Source organism: Siphateles boraxobius, unplaced genomic scaffold, assembly GCF_051911475.1.
Source record: "Siphateles boraxobius isolate OS27281-9 unplaced genomic scaffold, OSU_SipBor_1 65, whole genome shotgun sequence".
Taxonomy (NCBI): Eukaryota; Metazoa; Chordata; class Actinopteri; order Cypriniformes; family Leuciscidae; genus Siphateles; species Siphateles boraxobius.
Window position 1 is genome coordinate 11,897,948 of NW_027509192.1, and position 26,114 is coordinate 11,924,061.

General features: G+C 40.7%; 1 protein-coding gene across 1 annotated transcript; it reads left to right on the forward strand.

The window, feature by feature from the left end:
* Positions 1-708: 708 nt before the first annotated feature.
* Positions 709-16,182, forward strand: hyal6 (hyaluronoglucosaminidase 6). Its single transcript, XM_077211052.1, has 5 exons — positions 709-819; positions 11,313-11,507; positions 11,590-12,354; positions 14,242-14,331; positions 15,662-16,182. The coding sequence occupies exons 2-5, from the start codon at positions 11,355-11,357 to the stop codon at positions 16,112-16,114; spliced, it is 1,461 nt and encodes a 486-aa protein (XP_077067167.1). The 5' UTR covers positions 709-819; positions 11,313-11,354; the 3' UTR covers positions 16,115-16,182.
* Positions 16,183-26,114: the final 9,932 nt, after the last annotated feature.

Sequence of the window (26,114 nt, forward strand, 5' to 3'; positions counted from 1 at the left end):
AGTGCTGATATCTGATGATCCTCGGCCGTCTTCCCCCTCATGCCACATGTAACACTCAACATCTTTACTGTCCATTTCATATATATATTGAACAAAATTATAAACTCAACACTTTTGTTTTTGCCCCCATTTTTCATGAACTGAACTCAAAGATCTAAGACTTTTTCTATGTACATGGCCTATTCCCTTTATATTTATGAATTATTAATTCATTGTTTAAAATAGCTTTTTACCTTAAAAACTATATTTAAAAAAATGATCATGGTGTGCACTCACATCACATGTACTCAAGGTTTTGTGTTTACTTTTTTCTTGATGGTTACACTACATTTTTAGAGCTGCTTGGTTGAAATGTTTCTTGAAAAATGTTTTTCAAAACTACATGAAAGCAACATCTAACAACTTGACACGTTTCAAAACCCTCCTCATCTTTTATTGACACTGACCTATATTATCAGGCTCTTCAAGTGTCAAAGCAACAAAAGCAAAGGCATTTTATTGTAATCAGGCAACAAATCAGCAGTCCTGGATCGACCCGGACTGCTTTGGCATGTTGGCCATCACTAATTGCTGTTGATTTCGTTTGGGAGCTTGATGAGGAGGAGCCAAATCAATTAACAAAGCAAGAGAGTGTCAATGCTGGTGCCATTCACTGACACAACAAACCGCACAGCAAATCCAGATAAACTGTGATATCTCTGAGCACATATAGCACAACAGAACAAAGCGCCTCAGCTGGATATTCAGTACAAAGACAAGGTAATTACTCCAGATGTGCTGAAACTGAGGAAGTCTTGTCTTTAAAAACAGGCTCAAGAGGTTAGTGCAAAGTATTTATCCGAATCAAAAACTAGAATCTGTCTTTATGTCTTCAATGAAGTTTTCAAAGCCTAAAGGGATTGTTCACCCAAAAATAAAAATTCTGTTATCATTTACTCACCCTCAAGTTGTTCCAAACCTGAATTTCTTCTGACTTTCATTTTTTTCTTTCTTTTTCAATAGTCAATAGGACGTCAATAGCCACGTACTGTTTGGTTACCCATATTCTTCAAAATATCTTCTTGTGTGTTCAGTAGAAGAAATAAATTCATAAAGGTTTAGAACAACGTGAGGGTGAGTAAATGATGACAGATTTTTCATTTTTGGACGAACTATCCATTTTAATGTATAAAATATAGTATTCAAAGCCACATAACAGAAAATGAAGCGGATATCAAGAGAAGTTTTATATAAGCTGAAACTTTCAGACCTTTCGCACCAAAGTCATGGGGATGTCAGCTGATTATCTCCAACTGACCATATTCAAAATGGCAGATAATTATTATTAAATGTAAAACCCTAAAATCACTTTAAATTAATTAAATATATCATTTTAAATGCTACAAGTGAATTTAGGGATCACAGCATTATAAATTACAGTAAAAATGGATATGCATTTTGAGATTTGGTAAAGATTACATTACATTACATTACAAAGATTACAGCGGTATTAAATTTAAGTGTTTTTAAAGTTTAACTCTAAGTGAGTGTTATAGATGACGGCAAAACTGTGGAAACGAACATACAATTATTACATTTTTAAAAATCTCTAATTTTGATCGATATACATATACGGGTATATGCACATTGGGTATAAAGCAAGTAATTAACTAAGTAATAATTACTGTAATTTCCTTGAAAAAGGAAATTACTCTTGATTTCCTGTAATAATTACAGTTACTTCTGTTGTAATTGCATTAAACACTTTATAAACTAAAGAACAATTGGATTTAACATCAACGTTTTACGTCTAATGCTAAAATGTATGTTTTTAATACAATCTCCCTTTAAATACTTTGGTCAGCTCAAGAATAATTTATGCAATTTTGTGTTTTTTGAAAAAATGAAGAGCCGTTTCATGTCCTTGTATTGTTTAAACTGGACAGTTGACATGGGATTTAGAAAGTATGCAATACTTTTTTTAGAGAGAGTAATTTGTACAGTAATTACTCTGTTAAAGATGTAATTAGTTACTAGTTAATAATTACTTTCATAGAATAACATATCCAACACTTTACTGTATGCACATACAATGTACATATAGTATGTTACGTATATATCAACAAATGAATCACTGCGAAAGGAATTGACCTGCCATATGTTACCAATGAAATACATTTTTTATTGTGGACTAAATGATTTAAAAACTGTTACATGGAAATGGAGCAGAAATACATGTTCAAGGCAAGTGAAAAGAGCTTTCTGGTGGTAAAGTGTGTGTGTAGACTAGAGCAAGTTCCTCCTAATTAGGACTGGACTCTGGAGGCTTTCAATAGCAGCTTCCCTCAGCAACACCAGGGTATTCATTGTTGTGAGGACAACCTGCTTCATGGGAACCATCCAACTGTACAGCGACAGCACATAAACAAACACCCACTGGCATAGTATGTCCGAACCAAGTGCTGTGAATATCTTTGGGACACTGCGGGTCAATTCAGACATGAGCCATGGGAACATGCAGTATTTACAACACAAAGACACAAACACATTACAGAAAGAGTCTTGAAACCTTGTGGAGAAAATGTACCTTTTTCCTCTATACAACTGTATTTTGCATTTTGTTTTATATTATTAATACCAGGCTAGCGATGTTGCTTATAAAATGTGACCTATTGTTAACTATACTGTGCTTTAGTCGCCAATTTTTTACAAATTTATTTTTGGTGCTTGCTGGTGTTAATGTTGGTCCCGACCTTCAAGCCCTTTTCCTTAAGGTATACGGGACCAACAGCAGTTATAAACACATTTTTTCCACATACGGACTCCAGCAGGAAAAAGACTCATACTGACTCATTTATTTTTCCTTGTTGAGGCAAAGCAAGGCAGCTGTACATAATTACCCATGCAACGTATCCCACACAAGCCATGCGCTAAATGCAAATTGTATTTATTAGCACATTACCACATATACACTTCTGTTTAAACAGGCTGTAAATATCAAAATCATCGGCCACATGGGCCAATGTGACATTTTTTGTAGAGCACTAGCAAAAGCTTGTGTTTAGGAATGCCAGGGTTTGTTATGGTCAAGACTATTTGGTCGCAAACTTTACAAGAAAAATCCAGGCAAATCTCTATGAAATGACAATCTTTTCCCAATTATCAGATGCAGCATGATGTTTCAGTTCTTAAAGGCTTTGCACAGGCCTGGTTTTACATTTATTTTGTGCTCTGTCTCCATTTTTCCAGATTACTTTTCAAGTTCGGGAACACAAGTTTCGGATGTATGCAACACGAGCCCTATTGATTACAGCTGACCACTGTATTTTTTCCAGCTGCATGCTGGTTACAATATGAAGTTAATGTTCTGGTTTGATCATAGAGTATAAGAGAGAAGAGTTTTTGCAAGCCATGTTCATGTTGAAGAGGGTTACTATGGAAGCCTGTGTCTTCCTGTGTCAGAGTAAAAAAGAAAATAGGCTGTTGTGAGAAGAAAGATATACACTCTGTGCCCCATATAAAGCCACAATATAAAGTCACAATAAATAAATAAAGTAGTGATTTTGAGATGTAGTCACAAGCCAAATTTTTAGATAAAAATCCACAAAGAGATATTAAGTAACAATTATGAGAAACAAATTCAGAATTTTGAGACATGAAGCAGCATTGTGAGAAATAAAGTTTGGAGGTATGATATCTCAGTTTGGAGTTATAAGATTGCAATTGCGAGACATAGTAGCTATTGAGAGATATAGTCATGAGATAAGACAAATTTTAAGATAAAATTCTGAATTTGTTTTTCATAATTATGACTAAATCTCACATTGTGAATTTAAGACATGAGTCTACATTGCAAGATATAAAGTCATAGTTTGGAGGTATACAATTGCAATTTTGAGAACGTGTGATTGAGAGCCTTGTCATTATGAGATAAGTACAATTTTGAGATATAAACTCAAATAGTGTGATTAAAAAGTCATAATTATGTGAAAGTTGGAATTGTGAGATATTAAGCTACATTGCGAGACAAAGTGAGTTTTGAGGTATAAAATTGCAACTGGGAGAAATAAAGTAGCAATTAAGAGAATAAGTCATGAGATAAGTCAAATTTTAAGATAAAATTCTCTCACATTGTGAATTTAAGACATGAAGCTACATTGTGAGATATAAAGACAGTTTGGCAATATAAGACTGCAATTGTGAGACATAGTAGCGATAGAGAGAGATATAATCATTATGAGATGTCAAATTTTGAGATATGAGAGACACATTAAGAATTGAGATATAAAGCTACATTGGGAGACATAAAGACAGTTTTGAGGTATAAAATTGCAATTTGGAGAAATAAAGTAACCATTGAGCTAAGTAGTCATAATGAGATAAGTCAAATTTTGAGATATAGTCACAATTATGAGGAAAAAATCAAGTAAACATTCATATAAAAAGTCACAGTTAGGAGGTATAAGATTGCAATTGTGAGAAATAAAGTCACAGTTGTGAAATATAATTTGCAATTTCAGTGTTTTTTTAAATCTTCTATAGGTTTTAGAACATGTATAAAAGCATAACGGATAAAAAAAAATCTTGTATAAAGGATAAATCTTAAATATTATTGTTTTACATTTTTCAGAACCCTATAAACTTTATTTCCAGATTTAAGTGAATAAAAAAAAGTTCAGTGCAAAACATGATGTGTACTGTAGCTCCTTAGTCATCTGGATTTAATCAGTCCATTTTGTAAAGAGAGAAATAAAAAAGCAGTTGGTTCTCATGTCCCTCGAGCACTGTCTGTCTGAGGAAAAAGCCAGTGCCAGTATGTCTCAGACGGGTTTTTTGGGGGGTCTTTTTTGTGGTTGGGCACTGTAGATGGTTGTGGTTTATGAAAAGACTTGGTGACTTCACCACATTGTTGCTCTTGGGTTAGGTCGACAAGTTTCACTGCCATCTCATTGGAAGAGGAAATGCAGATCTTCCCCATGTCCCGTAAGCTACATCATCCCTTTTATTTTATCTGACTCCCACAAACCCACGAGAAGGAGATGCTATCCATTAAAAATATCTGAGGAGAAAACCCCTTCAGATGGTGAATTCACATAATTGTTTAATTTTGTCTTATTTTCTCTATGAACAAAACGTGTCAGCCTTAATACAAGAGAATTATTTGAAAAATAAACAGGCAGAGCAGGCACGTTCAGCCCTGATTTCATTTACAAAGGCCCCTTTGGGTACACAATCACACTTGTAACTATGAGAGGAATTTGACCGAGATTAGCAAGGAATTTTAATGTAATACACATGTCATTTTCAAATCGAGAGAGGAGGAAAAGCAAGATAAAAATGAAGCATTCCAAAAATCCAGTAAATTATCGAAATATTGGTACAAAAACTTTAGGACAGGTAACTTAACATGCTATCCAACCCAAAACAGCAAAATAGATTACAATTATTCAAGGGTCTATTTAAGAGTCTATAGAAGCCCTGTAATTCTATTGTCAACAGTTGTTTTGTGGTCGGGTAAAACTACTCCTCATCCACAAATGTTAACAGTTAAGTGATACAACTATTAAAAGTACAGCAATATACATAATCTTTTAATTATAATTATCAATAATTATAATATACTATTTAAAGTCTCCCTGCAGTCAATAATTTTATACCTTAAAAACTCATCTTTATAATCAAAATGACATATTTAAAAGTTGTTTTAATGAAAATAAGTTCTTCATGTCTTAAAAACACCACAAAACAATATAAAAAAATTGATTTTGACTTTCAATGTACTATGTGTGTATATGTGAAGAAACAGACAACTTTCTGCATTTGAGATGACTGTTAAAAGTGTCCCAATATATCATAATTTTGAATGAAAGAATGGCCAAAAATATGACTGAGATATAAAAGTTTGCGAGGGAACGCAAAGCTTCTTGGGGAGACACAAAGTTATGCTAGGGAATGCAAAAGTTTAGCGAGAGAACGCAAAATTTTTCGGGGAACGCAATAGTTTTGCGCGGCAATGCAAATTTTTTCGGAGAACGCAATATTTTTAAAAAGGTAACGTAAAGTTTTTCAGGGAACGCAAAAGGTTTACGAGGGAACGCAAAGTTCCCTTTGAACGGTCACTTCGTATTGCGTAGCTATATGCAGTGGGGAAACTCCTTCTCCTCGATTTACTGAAGCCTTTATGTAAAGCGCATTTGCAGCTGCACAGCCAGAACATGAGCGTCTGGCTCGCTCATAGCCTGCGCTGCGGCAACTGCACATCCAATGGTGCGGGCGCCTCTGATGTGTGACCAATGAGAACACTCTGCGTCATACACGTCAGAGCCCGCCAAGGGGGCGTGACCTCAGTCTATAATAGTCCCCGAATTCGCCATTATAGCAGATTTTACTCCTTCAGCGACAAATTTCATGTCTCTGACCATTTATTGAGCCTCCGCCGTCGAACAAGCCTTCAGCCTGAGCGAGCTACAGTTCAGCAGACTACACATCTCAACCGTGTTTCTCCTGACGCCGTCTCTCCTGTGGCTATCCGGCGATATCCTTTTCAATATCGGTTTATTATGTGTTTATATCTGTATCAGCGTTGTTCCATATGCCTCGTGTTAAGCGAGGCCTACGAACACGCGAGCTGCATTTAATGCCTGGGACTCTACCACGCAGAGAATGCACTCTCTGTCGCCGGATGTGCGGCCTGCGAGTGCATGCCTATCTCCGTGCTGCGAACTCTGCTAGCTCTCTCGAGACGGCAGCGCTGCGTCACCCGCGCTTCCTTCACCGGCCCTACTTCAGCCGAGGAAGAAGAAGCGCCGCAGCCAACGGCATCCAGAGAGCACGGACGTTTGTGAACGCACGGCGGCCACGTCCCCGTGTGCTTCACTCTCTCCAGCTCAGTCATCTCCGGTCCTGTTCGAGGGAGATCAGCGCCCCCCCACCACGTGGCGGGCCTCGTCTCCTTCGACGGACCCAGCGAGGCAGGACTAACTCTGACGCTAAATGCTTCGGATCCTAACACAGGCCGTCGCGGATCTCGAGCTCAAGTGGAACTAACCGTGCTAGCTGGCGCCGACCAGCAAAGCCGGCGAAATAGGCCTCTCAGCCCCGCCCTGCGGCTGATGCCCAACGCTAGCCGAGCGCTTCCCGCCAAAGCCGTCCTAGCACGCAAAGGTAAGAGAGGGCGTGTGTCCCGCGCTTGCCGGACCACCCTCAAAGAAGCCAGCAAAACTTCCCACAACCCCCTGTTCAGTTCAGGCGGCTGGGGATTTTATTATTGTAAACAGGCACGCAGCAGTGAGCGAACAAACGCCGTTTTCACGGCGACCCAAATAAAGCACACGAGCACAACGCATGGGTTCACGGTCCCCCTTCACTAGGCGGCCCCTCCCCTGTTGTAACACTGACTTCCCCACACGCAAATGCTTGTACAGTAAGTCTAACACTCAATGTGTGCAAAAATCACAATATAAGGGTATCAGGTCCCCCTTTGTTAGGCGGCCCGTCCCAATCAGTGTGTCAAGCCCTAACCACACGGGTTATAGCCTGGCAAGCTATCCCCGATGTGTCGAGTTGGGTCATAAACACTATAAAAAGAGGTTACTCGCTCCAATTCGCTCGCAGACCCCCGAAATTTCAGGCGGTTCTCGAGACTTCGGTGAGAAGCAACGTAGGTCACGTGCTTCCCACCAAAGTACAGAATCTATTCGCAAAAGGGGCGATAGAATAAGTCCCCCCCCGCGCTAAAAAAATATGGGTTTTTACAGCCGCTATTTTCTGATTCCGAAAAAAGACGGTGGTCTCAGACCCGTTCTAGATTTGAGACATTTGAACAAAGCTCTCATGAGACGGCCGTTCAAAATGTTAACTATCAAACATATCCTCGCGCAAGTGCGCCCGGGGGATTGGTTTGTCACAATGGATCTGAAAGACGCTTACTTTCACATTCAAATAAATCCTCGTCACAGGCCATTCTTGAGATTAGCCTTCGAGGGCCGGGCTTATCAATACACCATTCTGCCGTTCGGTCTATCGTTGGCACCCCGTACATTCACGAAGTGTGTGGATGCAGCGCTTTCTCCTCTGAGACATCAGGGAGTGCGCGTGTTAAATTATCTCGACGACTGGCTGGTGCGGGCACAGTCGAGAATCGAGCTATTAGCTCAGAGGGATTTGATTCTCGGCCATCTAAAATGCCTGGGTTTCACAATCAATGTTTCAAAAAGCTTGCAGGCACTTTCAGATTGCGCGAGCGCCCGCCACTGAAGAAATTTCAGAAACTGCTTGGTCTCATGGCAGCAGCATCGCCAGTACTCCGCATGGGATTGCCCCGATGCAGCATTGGCTGAAACGCCGTGTGCCAACTCATGCATGGCACTCAGGCAGCTTGCGCATTATGGTGAATCATGGTTGTTTAAGAACCCTGATTCCTGGGCGGGCTCAGAACTGGCACCACGAGGGGGTGACAGTGGGAACAATTCCCAGGAGGAAAGTGGTTCTTACAGATGCGTCCAACCTGGGTTGGGGAGCGCTGCACGAGGGCATGCCTGCATCCGGCCTCTGGTTGAGCACTGAGCAGAGCTTACATATGAACTGTCTGGAGATGAAAGCACTTGGGTTGGCCCTGAAGGCATTTCTGTCAAACCTAAGAGGTCACCACGTCTTAGTCCACACAGACAATACGTCAGTGGTGGCCTACATGAATCGCCAGGGGGGCATCAGGTCAGGGAACCTGCATGCGATGGTGAGAGACCTCCTTTATATGGGCACAAACCAACCTGAGCTCTCTGAGAGCAGCGCATATCCCGGGCGTCCAGAATGTGGGCGCGGATATGCTTCACGGGGCAACACTCCCCTCGGCGAGTGGTCCCTGAACCCACAGACGGTCAGTCTGATATGGAAGGTGTTTGGCGAGGCCGAAATCGACCTTTTCGCCTTGAGAATCAACACCCACTACAAATTGTTCTTCCCGAAGAACAGGGGCACGCTGGCCCATGTCTGGCCCAACCGTCCCCTTTATGCCTTTCTCCCCCGTCTCGATGATTCCACAAGTCATCAAACGGGTCAGAGAGAGCGGGTGCCCAGTCCTTCTGGTGGCTCCTCTCTGGAAAACCAGACCGTGGTTCCCGCAACTGGTTCAGTTATCGGACACAATCCCATGGCCTGTCCCACTGAGGAAAGACCTCCTCACACAGGTGAACGGGACATTGTGGCATCCGAGACCCGATTTATGGGCCCTCCATGTTTGGCCCCTCAACGGGTACCCAAGGACCTTCCTGAGAAGGTTTTAAGCACTATATCTGAAGCCAAGGCCCCGCCGACTCGCGCCTGTATGCTTCAAAATGGTCAGGTTTTTACAGCTAGTGCTCGAAAAATCAGGCTGACCCAGAGTCATGTGAGATATCTGTGGTTCGCTCATTCTTACAGGAGCTGCTGGACGCGGGTTGCTCCCCGTCCACGCTAAAAGTGTATGTGGCAGCCATAGCAGCACATCATGTTCTGACGGCTGGCCAGTCACTGGGAAGAAACGACCTGGTCGTAAGATTCCTGAAAGGTGCGAGGAGAATTAACCCCTCCAGACCTCCGTCTGTGCCGCCTTGGGACCTCTCCACGGTCCTCGGGGCTCTGAAAGGTCCGCCTTTTGAACCGCTCCAATCGGTTGATCTAAAAACCCTCTTGCTGAAGACCGCTCTCCTTATGGCGTTGGCATCTATCAAGCGAGTGGGAGATCTGCAGGCGCTCTCTGTGAGCCCTGCATGTTTGGAGTTGGGTCCAGATGACTCCAGAGTCATCCTCAAGCCCAGACATGGTTACGTTCCTAAAGTGCTCTCAACACTGTTCAGAGCAAAGGTGGTGACATTATCAGCCCTCCCTCCTTCTGCAGAGGATGGAGAGGTTAATCTTCTCTGCCCTGTCTGAGCGCTGAGAATCTATCGGGGGCGTTCTGCGTCTTTTAGACAATCAGAACAGCTTTTTGTCTGCTTTGGTGGTAGATCCAAGGGGGATCCAGTCACTAAGCAAAGACTGTCTAGATGGATAGTGGATGCTATTTCTATGGCTTATACCGGAGCGGGTCAAGTTTGCCCTGTAGGTATCAAAGCCCATACGACCAGAGGTATGGCCTCGTCATGGGCTTGGTCACCTGGCATTCCCATTAGTGATATTTGTGATGCGGCCGGCTGGTCCTCGCCTTCCACATTTATGAGTTATTATAATATGGAAGTGCCTTCCCTGTTGGCGAAGGTGCTTTCGTAATGATTAAGACCCGTCGGTGGCCGGTCTTGTCATATTTTACTGTGCACAATCACATTCACATATATATATAAAACCCGCTGCTGGCCGGTTGTATTTCATGCATAAACCCGCTGTTTCTGGTTATATTTACATATATAAAATCCGCTTTTGGCCGGTTATATGACATATAAAAGACCCGCTTTTGGCCGTTCATATGACATATATAAAACCCGCTTTGCCGGTTATATACCATGTATGTATAAAACCCGCTTTGGCTGGTTATATTCCATACATATATAAACCCGCTTTGGCCGGTTATAATTTCATATATAAACCCACTGGACTGGTTATATGTTCGTATACTAATAGCCCTGACAGTGTCTGGGTTCATTGGTGTAGTATATTGGGTTATTTCTAACTGATGTATACTATTTTAGACCTGACGGTGTCTGGTCTATTTATACATAATTATGCGGTTATGGCTTGTTCTGTATGCTCAGGGGTCCTGAGTTGCAGTGGTAGCCAGTTACTCAGTGCGGCGTTTTGCATGGCGTCCCCACTGCGTATAGCTACGCAATACGAAGTGACCGTTTGAAAGGGAACTACTCGGTTACTCATGTAACCTCAGTTCCCTGAGTTAGGGAACGAGTATTGCGTACCCAGCCGCACTATGGTAACATGGCAAGTTGTCGCTTCAGTCGTTAAAAAAAAAAGAAAGAAAGCTAAATAGAAGGTTAATTTTTTTTTATATATATATATACATATATTTATATACAAATGACAGCAATATAAAAAAATTAAAATAAATAAATAAATAAAAGCAAATTCTAATGATATTAATAAATACTATAATAATATACAGCATAAATAATAGTTAAATAAACACTTCTGCCAGATCACGGTTACATAATCAAGTCCTGTATGCATGAATTACTTGAGTTAATTGGATGCAGTACAGACAATCATTGTGCAGTGGAATCTAGAGCACCGCTGCTCGCTGACCCTCGCTTGTCTGTCTCTCAACCATGTCTTTAATTATCCTGGCCAAATTATCCTTATGATGGAATCATTTTTTCAACATTGATTTTTCATATTTTACTTCTCTTCAGGTCTTGGCATGTGTATTGATTGATCTATGAGGGTATTTGAGGATGGCGCTGATTGGCTTTCTGGCGGTGGCAGTGTGTGGGTCGCTGGTTGCTTGGGCCGATCAGTTGAAGCAGGCCCGAACGCCTTTGTTACACCATCGTCCGTTTTTGGTTGTGTGGAACGCACCCACCGAATCCTGTCGTCTTCGATTCAAGGTTGAACATGTGTCAATGATCTAGCAAAAGTTCTGTTTGGTCCAAATGATGGGAATAACATCTTATCTGTTTCTTTTTCAAGGTGGATTTGGACCTTAGTGTCTTCGACATTGTTGCAAACCACAATGAGACTTTGAGCGGCCCCAACGTAACTATCTTTTACCACAGTCACCTGGGTTACTACCCTTACTACACCAGCTCTGAGATTCCCATCAATGGAGGCCTTCCTCAGAACCAAAGCCTGAGCAAACACCTCAGCAAAGCTCGAGCTGACATCGACAAGCTCATTCCCTTCAAGGACTTTCACGGGCTTGGTGTCATCGACTGGGAAAACTGGCGTCCGCAGTGGGTGCGCAACTGGGGCTCAAAGGACATCTACCGAAACAAATCCAAGGAACTTATAAGGAAGCTGCATCCTGGTTGGCCACAAAGTAAGGTGGAAAATGAAGCAAAGGAACTCTTTGAGAGGGCCGGACAAGTATTCATGAACTCAACGCTCTTGCTGGCCGAGAGTCGACGACCGCATGGTTTTTGGGGGTATTACCTCTTCCCTGACTGTTACAACTATGGTTATAAGCAGCATCCGTTGCGTTACACGGGAGAGTGTCCTAATATAGAGCATGTACGCAACGACCACCTGATGTGGCTGTGGAAGGAGAGTACGGCCCTCTATCCTTCCATCTATCTCGACTATGAGCTCAAGTCTTCGGCCAACACGGTCAAATTTGTGCACTACCGTGTAAAGGAGGCCATGCGGATCGCCTCGATTGCCAGGAATGACTATACGCTGCCTGTTTTCATCTACTCCAGACCTTTCTACGCCTACACATTTGTTGTCCTATCAGAGGTGAGTGTAATATTAGGTAAAAAGTTAATAATTAAGTACGAATCATGGCATAGCAGTTAGAAAATGTGCTCTGATATGTTGAAATGTGATGCTTATACTGGAAAAACTAATTTGAGGATGGCCTTGTGGCCACTCCAGTAATATCCTGTATTTCTTTTCTATGACTAATATATATATATATATATATATATATATATATATATATAAAAAAGTAAAATAAAACACTCTTTCCCCGCCATTTATGGAATTTTCCATCATTTCCACCATTAAAGGAAATGTTCTGGCTTTCCGTGTTTTCACTGTATTACGGTAGGGGGCGCTATTACACATCTTCTGAAAGAGTACAGAATATCCTGATCAAAACACAGGCGAAGAAGAAGCAGGAACAAGCAATATCATATTGTGATGATAACTGGGGCCCAGTCCCAATTCGCATACTATCGCATACTAAAAATCAAGATTAATTAAGCTCCATATTTTTACAAATGCCTTGAGTCTATGTGCTAACTTATACCTCAGCTCTTCAAGGTATAACACATTACTTAGGTCTCTGAGCAGTGTGAATATATTAATATAGTTATCGTTATAAATCTTGGTGTGAACCAACGCTATCTCACGACCAATTCGTACGAATTTGTACGAGTGATTAAAAAGTGGCTAATTCGTATGAATTTGTATGACCTCACTCGTACGAATTTGTACGATTTGTCTAAACCCACATGATGGGTAAGTTTAGGGCCGGGTCAGGGATAGGTCATTCGTACAAATTCATACGAATTGGGCAACTCGTAAAATATGTTCGATTTAGCAAAAATCTTACTAATTCGTACGAGTGAGGTCGTATGAATTCGTACGAATTAGCCACCTCGTAAAATTCGTACGAATTGCCGTGAGATCGGGCTGTGTGAACAGGCATTTACACTCTAGAGTCTATTTAGTGGGGGTTTTTTTACATCTAAAGAATTTGAATCTAAAGGTGGTAATAATTACTTTGAAATTAAGTTAATTAGAAATTATTACAGCACTGAATTGTGTTTGCACACTTAATAATTTGCACACTTTCCAGACGTCTAAAGGGACCTGTCAAACACACATTGTTTTAATCACTCGTCAAATAGTTGAGTGACAGAGCTACTCTCAAAATCACCCTCCCTGTGGTATCTTAAACGCCAGAGATATGCTTAAACACTCAAGTCACCTCATTATGAGAGGAATGTTTCAAATCAAACTCTGCAGTAGGTCTGCAGGGTTGTTTTCAGTTTGATGGGACCACCCGCCTTTCTAGACAGTGAGGTACATCAAGGTAATGTACTTATTATGACTAGTTTAGGTTACAACCGATAGCTTCCATATGTTCATTGTCGTTCATAGTACAGGCTCTAGACCATACATTCCACGTACAGGTCTACTGTATTGTTTGACTTCCCGCCATGGCAAAAATAAAATGTGCGATTAAACACCTCTCCTCAGTAAGCCACATGATTTAAGGTATCATTCATATCTGAGATACAACAGTCACCATACAACCCTATGCATGGGCAATGGCAATAGGGATGTTTGTGTTATTCAATAGTGACAAATTTCTTCTTCAGGCTTGTTACTAAGAAAGCTATGATATGATCTGTTGCTTTTCTAATGAATTGCATTAAGATAAAGAAGTATGTATTTGCGAAGGGGTGGTGATGGTGCAGTGGATAAGACACATGCGTTTGGTGTGAGAGACCCGGGTTGGAATCCACTGTGAGACACCAATGTGTCCCTGAGCAAGACACTTAACCCCTAGTTGCTCCAGAGGCGTGCGACCTCTGAAATATAGCAACTGTAAGTCGCTTTGGATAAAAGCGTCAGCTAAATGAATAAATGTAAATGTAAATGTATCTTGAACAGAGTGACCTGGTCCACACCATAGGAGAGAGTGCAGCACTGGGGGCCGCTGGGGTGGTCCTGTGGGGGTCATCTGAATATGCAAGATCTCAGGTACGCATTATACACACTATCATTCTAAAGTTTGACTGAACGGTAGTGTACATCAGACACAAAGCACGTTAACAGAATTAATTCAACAATAAATCTTCTTGACTGGATTGGATGCATTTTTAGGTGAAACAGCTAATATTAGAATCCATAACCAACAGCATTCAGATCAGAACCACATGGGGATCAGCTTGAGCTGATGGAATTAACATATTTAATATGTTTGAAGCTTAGGGAACAATCTGTCCTCAGTTTATCTCTTAAAAGGGACACCTCAAAGATGATTTCTGCCTAAACCTAAAATAAAGCATAGTGTCATCATAGCTTCTAAGTATCTGGTGATTTTTACAGTATCACACATGTGCTCCTGAAGGACACATGCTCATTTTGTGGGTGCGTCCCATATGGTTTACAAAAAGCACAAGGAAAAGAATACATTGAAGCTGGTGGAAAGAGTAAACAAACCGTTAATGTGTTTTCCTGTTGTGTGACAATGGTAATTTTGTTTATTTGTCTTGCATGTGAATGAGCTTAAATGTTTTAACTGACTTGGGGGAATTTTTTAATGAGTTGTATCATGTACAATGATCAGTATTTAACAGAAACACTTTGTCATATACACACACTACCGTTCAAAAGTTTTAGATCAGTAAGCTTTTTAAATGTTTTGAAAAGAAGATTCTTCTGCTCACCAAGCCTCATATTTTTACAATTTCAAATAATTGTTTTCTATTAGAATATATTTTAAAATGTAATTTATTCCTGAGATGCAAAGCTGAATTTTCAGCATCATTACTCCATGGCTTCAGTGTCACATGATCCTTCAGAAATCATTCTAATACAGTAGGCTGATTTGCTCCTCAATAAACATTTCTTATTATTATTAATTTTGGAAACAGTTGTGTACTAATCTTTTTAAGGATTCTTTGATGAATAGAACGTTCAAAAGAACAGCATTTATGTGACAGAAATTTTTTGTAGAAAAATCATATATACATATACTGTATACAGACGAATCAGCTAGTTGCCAAGAAAAAATCATTTAGTTTATCTTGATGTACTAAACCAAAATAAAAATGAATAAAAACTGTATAGAAACTAATAATAAAAAAAAATTACTAAACTGAAAATGGAAAATATAAAAATAAAAACTAATGAAATATATTATTCATGATAATGTATATATAGTTTTTCATCTAATATTTATTTCAGCTTTATTTTAATTCATGAAAATTATTTTTAATAGTTTTACTTCAAAATAACATCAGTGATATAGACAAATATTAATTAAAAAAAAGCCCTAATATCTTTAATTTGTGTTTGCCTTGGCCAGAGAAACTGCATGACAGTCAAGAAATACATTGACGGTCCTCTGGGTCACTATGTGATCAACGTGACCTCCGCTGCTAAACTGTGTAGCAAAGCCTTGTGCAAGAAGAACGGCAAATGTGTCCGCAAGAGCCTGGACTCCGGGGCTTACCTGCACCTCAACCCTCGCTTCTTCAACATCCGCCTCAACCAAGGTATTCGTGGGCCGCGTTTCCACGTCAGTGGCCGCCTCAACAACCACGATATCCTGGACATGAAGCAGAAGTTCACCTGTCAGTGTTATCAGGGCTGGACGGGCATCTACTGTGAGATGCCCCAGATAGCACAGCCTCTCCCACCCCACCCGAGAGACAGTATCCTGGGAGAACTACTGCTGGTCCTGTCCCTTCATTTCTCCTGTCTGTCTGTCATCATGTTCTTGGGCCTTTGTCTCATTATTAAGTGTCTGATACTATAAAGTACAGTGTAGATGGTACTTTAGACTGTGTCTGTTAAAGAAAAAAGAAATAAATGAAATTTAGAGTAGGTGAAGCTGAAGATATATCTAGCTATAATGTTTTGAGCCAAAAGTTTTTCACCACAATAATAGACAGGTGTGCAATTCATTCAAGAACATGCAAATTTACTGCAACAATGGCACCACAAACTTCACATACTATTGAAAATCCAGAGTTTAATTGATCCAGATGAGCACTCATTGTCACGGTTGTAAACACGATGGCTTTCAACTTCCATGAGGGGGGTTGACTCTGTTTCCTGGCGGGACCGTTGACACACACGTCTCCTGGAAATCCTGGAGAATACAACCAATCAGATGGCGACTTCAAAACTCCCGAAGCGTTTTGTGTGCCATATTCATCGGACGTTCAGCCAACGGTCTATGGGCTTGATATCTGAGGCAAAGACTACACAAAAACTGATACTTAAAATACAATACAATACAACTTTATTGTATAGCATGTTTAAAAACAACTGGTGTTGAGCAAAGTGCTTTACAAGGCCAAGAAGACAAACAATAAAATAGAAAACATATAAGAGAAAAAAAAAGAAAGAAAAAAAAAAGATATATTATTATTAAGCTATTGAAAAAAAAAAAGTTGATTTAAAAATTGATAAAGTTTGGGCGGATCCATAGCTTGGGGCCGATGACTGCAAAAGCACGATCACCCCTATTTTTAAGTCTAGTTCTAGGAACAGATAGTAAATTAGAGTCCCTCGATCTGAGTGATCTTGACTGTCTGGGCAGATGTAGTAGTTCAGATAGGTACCGTGGAGCCTGGTTCTGCAAAGACTTAAAAACAAATACAAAACTTTAAAATCAATTCTATATTTAACCGGTAGCCAATGAAGCGAGATCAAAACTGGTGTAAGTGTTCACATTTACGCTTCCCTTTGACAAGCCGTGCAGCAGCATTTTGAACTAATTGCAAACGTGTGATGTATATCTGATGGGCACCAATGTATAAAGAGTTACAATAGTCTAATCATGAAGTTACAAAAGCATGCATGGCAATCTCAAAGTAAAGGATCGATCTGATAAGACATTTATGAACAAAGGACTTTTGTAAATCACTCTTTTGAACTTGTTCTTAGTGAATCAAAAACATGCGCTGTGTCCCAATTCACATACTATCCATCCTAAATTGTTTTCGAAATTAGAACTAGTGGGTCCCAAATCATAGTATGTTGAAATATGGATGGTCTACTTTTCCTGGTTAGAATCCGAAGTGCATATCCGTGCACACTCTGACTAATATTGCCCACAACCCATTGTGTGTTAGATGAGGATTCGATTAGAACTACAAACACAAGTAGAAAGTGTAAAAAACTACAAACATGGCAGAAGTGCGAGACAACGGTAAAGAGAGGTTTAGATAAAGGGGTTTGAGTGATTAATAATAGTTTCAAACCTGACAAAAAGCCCTTTATTCAATGTTATCCACATATTTCATCTGCATTGTGAAGATATGTTAGGTCATTACCTTTAGCAAACATGAGGAGAGTAACTGCTTACAAGAGAATTATTAAATAGGTTCAAATGAACTAGAATCTAATCAAATCACATTTAAATCAGAATCTAATTAAATTGGGAATTTTTTGATCGATGCCCAGAAAATTCAAACACTCCCATACAGTATGGCACATTGACCATAGTTTGAGTCGTGAAGAAATTACTCTTTTAAACCCAGTTATTTTTAGTGAATTTAGTGAAAAACAAAGCACAACCAGTGTAGATCAATTCATGAACAAATAACTCTTTTGAGATAAATCTTTTAATGAATAATTTAATTATATAAATATGTTCAATAATCCTATTAATATGCTCAAATTAATAGGAATCTAGTCAAATAAAATTTAAATCAGAATCTGAATTGCATTGAATCAAGAAATCAGTATCAGTACTCTGCCTATTGAAAACCCCATTATACATCTTACGTATCACACACTAGTATATATGCATTCAGATAAGAGTATTTTTTTTGTAACTCGTCAATAACTTTCAATAATAAACCACCTTGAGAATTTTCACTGGAGTTAAAATAGTGTGATAAGTAGCCCCAATCTCCACTAGTGTATATACACAGTACAGGTACAGAAGTGACAAGTTTTACTCTATATTTTAAACATACATCCATCATTAGTAATGAATAGACTATGTCCAGCTCTCATCTTGTCTTCTGAGTGTTCATCTCATTTCTAATCTTCAGTGTTCAGTATAATAAGCACAAACGCATCATAATTCATTCAAAGGAACACCAAATGCTCTTTCCCCTCCCAAACCGAGGTGAATACTCTCAACTATTTACCCAGAAATTAGACATAACAGCATGGTGTAATAAGACAAAGTTGGTTGACCAACATGTCTCAGTGTAGACTCAGGCTTCGTAGATTGTGATTCAGCTTGGCAGCCAAAAACTGTCAATAAATTACCAAGCCTGGGAAAACAGCAACTCCTGCTTATTTTAAGCTAAATTACATCTTTTGTAGCAAGCAACCATCATCTGTTAAGGGATTTGAGGTTCTGTTGTTGGAGATAAAAACCTTTTGTCCATTTTTTGGCCAAGACATTACATAAAAACTGTTTTTTGCAAACAATATGTGGTGCATTGTTGTTTTGGTCAAGGGTAAAATGAGTCACAAAAGGGAAGAGAAGGTTTTGTGCTTTGCACACAAGCTAAACATTCAGTAAAGATATTTTTTTTTTTTTCCATTTTGCCCAAGCTTGTATGGAACATTGATGAAACTTGGCATGTTCATTTAATTTTACATCAATATTTACCGAAAACAAACATCCTCTCACTCAAAGACTTCAAAGACTAGAAAACATTCTCTGCGTCTTACATAAAACATATGGTTGGATTTTCATATTTATATGCATTCATGTTATTTGTTGAACCTGGATCGCTGTGCATGTAAGAAGCAGGAATGTGAGGAAAGGTTTTCGGCTACCAAAGTCATGCATAACAGAGACACACATCACAGCTGTTGGTCCGAGCCCAGTATACACTCGCAAACACAGACCTGGAACCTGATCTAGAGATGGAGGAATTCCTGAAGTTTTGGGTGGGACAGACAAATCCAACACAAGCACCTCCAGACCCCTTACCGGGAAGTTAAGAGGAAAAAGGTCCAGTATATATTGGAGAGTGGGGTCATTCGGTGCCTTTCCATAGTTCTTTGCTCTATGTGGACCACATCAAAGCAGTACAGTATGTGTGTTTAGGTGGGTGGGTGGGTATTTGTGTCCTTTGCAATAAAGAGCAGTACCGTAGGAAGTACAGAAGTACATTTCACAATACAACATCAACAATAATTAATGTGGTTAAACTAATGGACCAATGAATCATACCTTCGTATCTTAGATTCTACAATTTCCCTCAGTGATTTATGTACGCTGAACCATTCATTAAGAAGTTTTCCTTGATTTCCAGGCTTATTGTCAAAGGGATAGTTCACCCAACAATCACCCTCAAGTTGTTCCAAACCTGTAAGTTTCTTTCTTCTGTTGAACACAAAAGATATTTTAAAGAATGTCAGTAACCAGACAGTTGACGGCAGCTATTTGACTTACTATTTTAAAGTGTGTACAATGAAACTGCAATGTAACACATAAAAGTAACAAACACTCCCATATTAATACAAACAAAAACTACCATATTATTTTTCGACACTGACCACATACTGCCATGTTTTTGTTATGGTTATTTTTGGACATAGATAAAAAAATAAAATAAAATAAAAAGTTTGGATTGATACCAGGTTATGGGATGCTAATGTCCAGAAAACATGTTTTAGATATACTATGATACTTATCTTGGTATTTTTGAAAATATCTTGCAGTACACTACTATATATACCATGGTTGAAATATTTGTATGCACATAAACGACTGATCATTTAATTCCTCACATTGTCTCCATGTCAGGAGTGAGTCTAAAGTACAGTTATCACGAGCTCTTTAGCTCAGAACTGAAGAGAAAGGAAGGCCTCATTGGTGATGTCGTCTTTCCCTTCCATAATTTCTCCACAAACTACCAGTTTACATTACCCCACTCTCTCACCACTAATAACAGGTTATATGTTGCTAAAATGTGCCACACATCCATTTATCTTACCCACTGACAGGTATTACATTAAATATTGGTTGCCACTGCCACTGTATATGTCTTAGTTTAGAGTAAAAATGGGTCAATGTTAATTTAATGACTCTAAATGTATTTTTCTGTAATATTTTGAAACAGGCACCGATTAGATAGATAGATAGATAGATAGACAGATAGATAGATAGATAGATAAATGGAAAGATAGATAGACAGACAGATAGACAGATAGATAGATAGATAGATAGATAGATAGATATAGTTTTTATATATAGATTAGTGCATAATAAAAGGCATAATTGCTAATAAAATGTTAATATAAGAAAGAGTAAATTCAACATAATTACATTTCACATGATTACATTTAATTATAGCCTATTACAAGATATTTATATATTATTTTAAAAAATCATTGCATATACCTCATATTTTAATCAAACTGTAATGAAACGTCCGATCAACTGCCGAATATTGAACAAACAGTCCAGCACAGGCCTGATATGTACAATGTTGATGTTTCCAGTGTGTCAATCCACAACTAACCAATGCCACAGACTAGTAGAAAATCTTTTAAAATGTGCAGCATCTGTTAAAATACTACTTTGCTAAAAGTCAAAGGTTCATTTGTTATGACCTATGGTTAAAAATACGAGCTCAGTCATTGTCTGGACATGTTCCTCTGAATGGCTTTGACATGGTTCTTCTAGAGCTAACTATAGGAGGCCATTAAAATGCTCTATTGATGGGCCACAGTGGAGATGTAGAATTACCTGCTATGCCAAACGTTCCTCTCATCGCAGATCACATTCTCTTGTGCATCATCCAACAACATTATTCCAGTCAAACATTATTCCATTTGTTTATGCAGCCCAACATGGCAACACTGGCTCAACCAACAGTGTGAGTTTGGGGCGGGGCTATCTGTTGGTTCAACCAATGGCAGATGAGGATTGTTCGGGAAACCAGTTTGAAACCAGTTTTTGATATTTTGTTTGGTCGCACTGGTGGTGGAGAAATTACACGCTTCAGCTTTAGCAATTCTGAAAAATTTTATCAAAATCACTCAAGCTGACGTGCAGAAAGTTGTTTAAATATTATTTAAATGTATTTGTGGGAATAGCCAACAATACATTGTATGGGTCAAAATTATCCATTTTTCTTTTATGCCAAAAATCATTAGGATATTAAGTAAAGATCATGTTCCATGAAGATATTTTGTAAATTTTCTACCGTAAATGTATAAAACATTTATTTTTGTGAGTGAATGCAGCACAAACGAAAACATAAATGGACAATCCTATCCTATCCTGTCCTATCCTAACAAACCATACATTAATGGCAAGCTTATTTATTCAGCTTTCATTTGATGTATAAATGTCAATTTCAAAAAAATGACCCATAAGACATGACACCCATATAACATTTGTTTTACAAAAAGCTGTCTCTGGGGCACCTTTTCAAAAGATATACCTTTGTACTTAAAGAGAGCATATTAGTCTCTCAAAGGTACATAATTGGTACCAAAAGTGTACATATTAGAACTTTTTTGAAGGGTACCGTCCCAGTGACAGCTTTAGTACCTTTTTTCCTATGAGTGTAAATGCCGGCAGAGTTAATCTAATTTTAAATGAGCATGCACAATTAAATATCCAGTATAGACGCAGTCACGCATACTGATTTGCAATTTTTTACCTATTATTTTTCGTATTGATGGTTTTACATGATAGTGCAAGTCTTGTATAAAACCTGATCCTGTTAAAATTCTGTTTTGACTATTAAATTAATCTCTGTTGTAAAGTTACTCTTAAAATTATCTTATGTTAAGGCCCCATTAGCAGCACCTGCAAAGCACAAATATTTAATATCGATCTATATAAAAAGGTTCTATAATTTGTAAAATTTTTCCAGTAATCATCAAGTGCATTTGAAGGACAACCCCATAACTGATTCATAACTTGTACTAGAGACCTGGTTTACATTAATGCTGTTTTTGAAGTACAAGAAGCAAATATTTCCATACAATTATGCTATAATTTCTTGTGCCAAAATCTACTTGAGTGAGGAACACTGAGAACATTGGAAGACTCTTTATTTTCATTGCGGAGGTTCAGATCACATGCCAGCCTGCTTGCCTTTAAAATGGGCAGTTCAAACAACACTTCATACTCAGCAAGACATGCCACATCTGAACAAGCAAACCAAACACTAGATTCACGATACAACAAACTTTAAAGTGCTGCTAAATCAACAGTAGTGTCGCATTTCCTAAGCTCAGGTTTAATAAAACAGACCTCCCAGTTTGTAAGATGAAATGTGGTTTTGTACTAAAGGAAATGTGGTGTTCAATGTCCACAAAATCACACTCCAATCATCATATAAATCCAATCATAACATAAATATGTGACAACCTGGAGGTTATTGGTGCAAAACTAAAGCTTTTTCCGCTTTATTTTTTGGGCTTTTTGCCTTTATATAACTGGACAGTTTGGACAGAGGAGAAAGTACTTGAGTGGGATTAAAAAAAAAACATGATGCGGTTCAGATTCGAATCCGCAATCTCTTGAACGTGCACAATCTGTCCACTTAGTCTTCAACTAAAACCATTGATAATTTTTTTCACATAAGCCCATGCACACTTCCACTGCTACCATTAGCGTGACTCTTGAAGAGCGTGGGGTGTGTCACACACACTCACACAGTCATTGCTAATTGTTGCTATAGTTGACCAGGAGACAGGAAGTCTGTAATTTACTAACTGTCTGAATAAACCTCTTCGAAAGGCTTGAGGAAAAAAAAAAACCTCATCTTCATTACACAGTCCATTTGTTAGCATGTTTCACAGCCCAATCTTGGATGCTATATAACCAAAATGACTAAAACACCACGGTTGTCATTGTGTCACCCCTTCTGCAATGTAACAAGTCAATGTCAGTGTCACTGCCCTGATATTATGTTCTCTCACTGTAATCTTCTAAGGATTATACTCTGAAATTTAAACCATTCAGCTATTCCCAGAAGAACATTTTACTGCTTAAAGTTAAAGTTTGCACTTTCAGAGCTCAGGTCATGAACTCAGTAAGTATGTTTAAATAGGCTTTAAAGTCAGCATGAAATGAAAATTCTCTCCGTCTATATTTTTTTCTTTCAATTTGTTTTAGTCTAAATCTCTCAACCCAATTGTCAATCGCCTCTGGTGACATATGCCAGACTTCTCCAATACTTAAAACCCACCCCTTTCTTACAATTGATTACAAGCTCACATTTAGATCTGCCTGTAACCAACCAATAAACAACCACTGTATAGGACCAAGACCCCACATACATTTAGTTTGTTTCACTCGGATGTACGTCTCAATTCAGAGAAGAAAACTGTTACTTCTCTTTGATTTCGTTTGGACAAAAACAATAAAACATATTTTTAATGATATGCAAGCACTTTAATCCACCTTCGAACTCCCATTGTTCCGTGGCGATTACGTAATAGGTAGGTGTGCACTGAGGCTCCGCCTTTCACATAGAACTTTTTTCCAGTTCATTTCTTCTCACGAGTCCTTTGAAGTCAGACGTCCGTGAGTGAAAACATGAACACACTGGCAAACTGCTTTATAGCAGAAAAGTCTCGGTTACGTATGTAACCCTCGTTCCCTGTATAGGGAACGGAGACGTTCTGTTTCGTAGTCACTACGAGTTCCGTTGTGACGATGAATGGGGTTCCAGTCTAGTCACGCAACCTTCTGGCTGTCTTCCAGTGCCCTGCATAAGTCTGAGGTCCCTGTCGTGAGACTGGCAAGGACGAAGGACTCCTACTTAACACAGAAATACCAAGGTACGCTAGGAAGCATATCTCAGTGGAAATATGCAAATAATGCCAACCCAAGGGGGGGGGGGGACTTAAGAATTTTGGGGGGGTTTTTTGGGGGGGGGGTTTGGGGGGGACTTAAGAATACACATATGACTCGGAGGGGGATGCATATGGAGAACACTCGGGTGTCCAGCCCGCAGGGTGGAATATTTCAACCCCAGGGGTGGCAAGGTGACTTGCCAAGGGAAAGACACATGCTCAGAGAGGCTTACAGAGGAAATACACATGTGGGGGTTGCCCAGAGGGGGGTCATGCACACGGAGGCACCTAGTCAACGTACAGGCATAGACACTGGCGTCGACGTCAGCAGTGCTGGAGGAACCTAGGGCTTTTGGGAAGCTCATCTGAGGAAATAGTCCGTGGAGTGGAATGGCGAGCAAGCGAAGACACCTGAGCGGGTCCTTGTACCGGCTGGTGAGAGGACACTGGCTCCACTTGGAGATTGTAGAATCTGGCGAATGTGTTGGGTGTCGCCCAGTCTACAGCTCTCCAGATGTCTGTTAGCGAGGCGCCATGTGCTAGAGCCCTAGAGGAAGCCACACTTCGGGTGGAGTGGGCTTTCACACCAAGGGGGCACGGTTGACCTTGCTGCTGGTATGCCAAAGCAATGGCGTCCACTATTCAGTAAGACAACCTTTGCGTGGAGAGAGCCTTTCCCTTCAGCTTCCCACCATAACAGACAAAGAGCTGGTCTGAGGTTTTGAAACACTGTGTCCTGTCTACATAGGCGTGGAGGGCGCGTACTGGACAGAGCAGTGCCAAAGCTGGGTCTGCCTCCTCCAGGGGCAGGGCTTGCAGGTTCACCACCTGATCTCGAAAGGGAGTGGTGGGAACCTTGGGCACATTTCCAGGCCAGGGTCTCAGGATCACGTGAGAGTAGGCCGGCCCGAATTCCAGGCACACTTCGTCAGCGGAAAATGCATGCACGAACTGAATCGCATAGCCGAGGCTGATGGTTCGTGCGACCCAGCGGGACAGGTTGGGAAGCTCTAGCCAGGCTCCCAAGAGCTGTGCCAGCGGGGTCATGCTAACGACAGACGTCCCCTCGGTGGTGCAGCGAAGCGGAATGACTGGCCCGGACGTGGACGGCATAGCGGCCCGGTGTGGGGGCATGGTCATTAACAGCAACCTGGTAGAGGAGGCCAGGGAAGGACCAGCGTTCCCCGGTGGCCTGCTCTGCCAGGGGTCTGACAACAGAGGGGGGTGAGAGTGGTGCGCCCTGGGGGCGACACACACTGTCATCCGAGAACTCTGTGACAGAGGGGGACGAGAGTGGCGAAGCCCATGGGTGGCGGGCACTGTCATTCGAGAACTCTGTGTGCTCAGAGATGGGTGTGTCAGTTCTTTCTTTAACCACATTAGAGTGCTGCCCACCCGGGGGTGAGCAGCGGGAAGTGGAAAACAAAGGATTCTCCCCGGTCGTCCACCGGTGGAAGGAGTGGTCCTGCTACCACCTCCTGGAAAGAACTGATCGCATCTCTTAGCTGTCCGTCTCAGGAGCCACTTAGCCTGGCGTTTAGTGGGCACGGAGCTGGAGAGGGCGGTGGCGCCTTCCTGCAGCTTCCTCCACGACACAACCAGGGTGAAGGCTGCTGCTGGGGCCGTGCTGGAGGGGCGGGAGCCGCGGGAGGGTGTCCTCAGCGGCGATTAACTGAGGATTCTGAGCCGACGGCTGGGTAGAGGCAGCAGAGGGCCATCGGGGCAGGATATACTTGATCGCCTCAGTCTGCTTCTGGGCGTTTGAGAATTGTTGGGCAAAATCCTCAACCGCACCAGCGAAGAGGCCGGCCTGGGATATGGGGGTGTCGAGCAGCCGGGACCGCTCGGCATCCCTCATATCGGCCAGGTTCAGCCATAGGTGTAGCTTCTGGACCACAGCACTGGACATCACCTGACCCAGGGAGCATGCGGTCACCTTCGCCGCTCGGAGAGCGAGGTCGGTGGCGGCGCGCGGCTCATCAAAGAGCCCTGGGTTAGTCCTACCCACGTACATG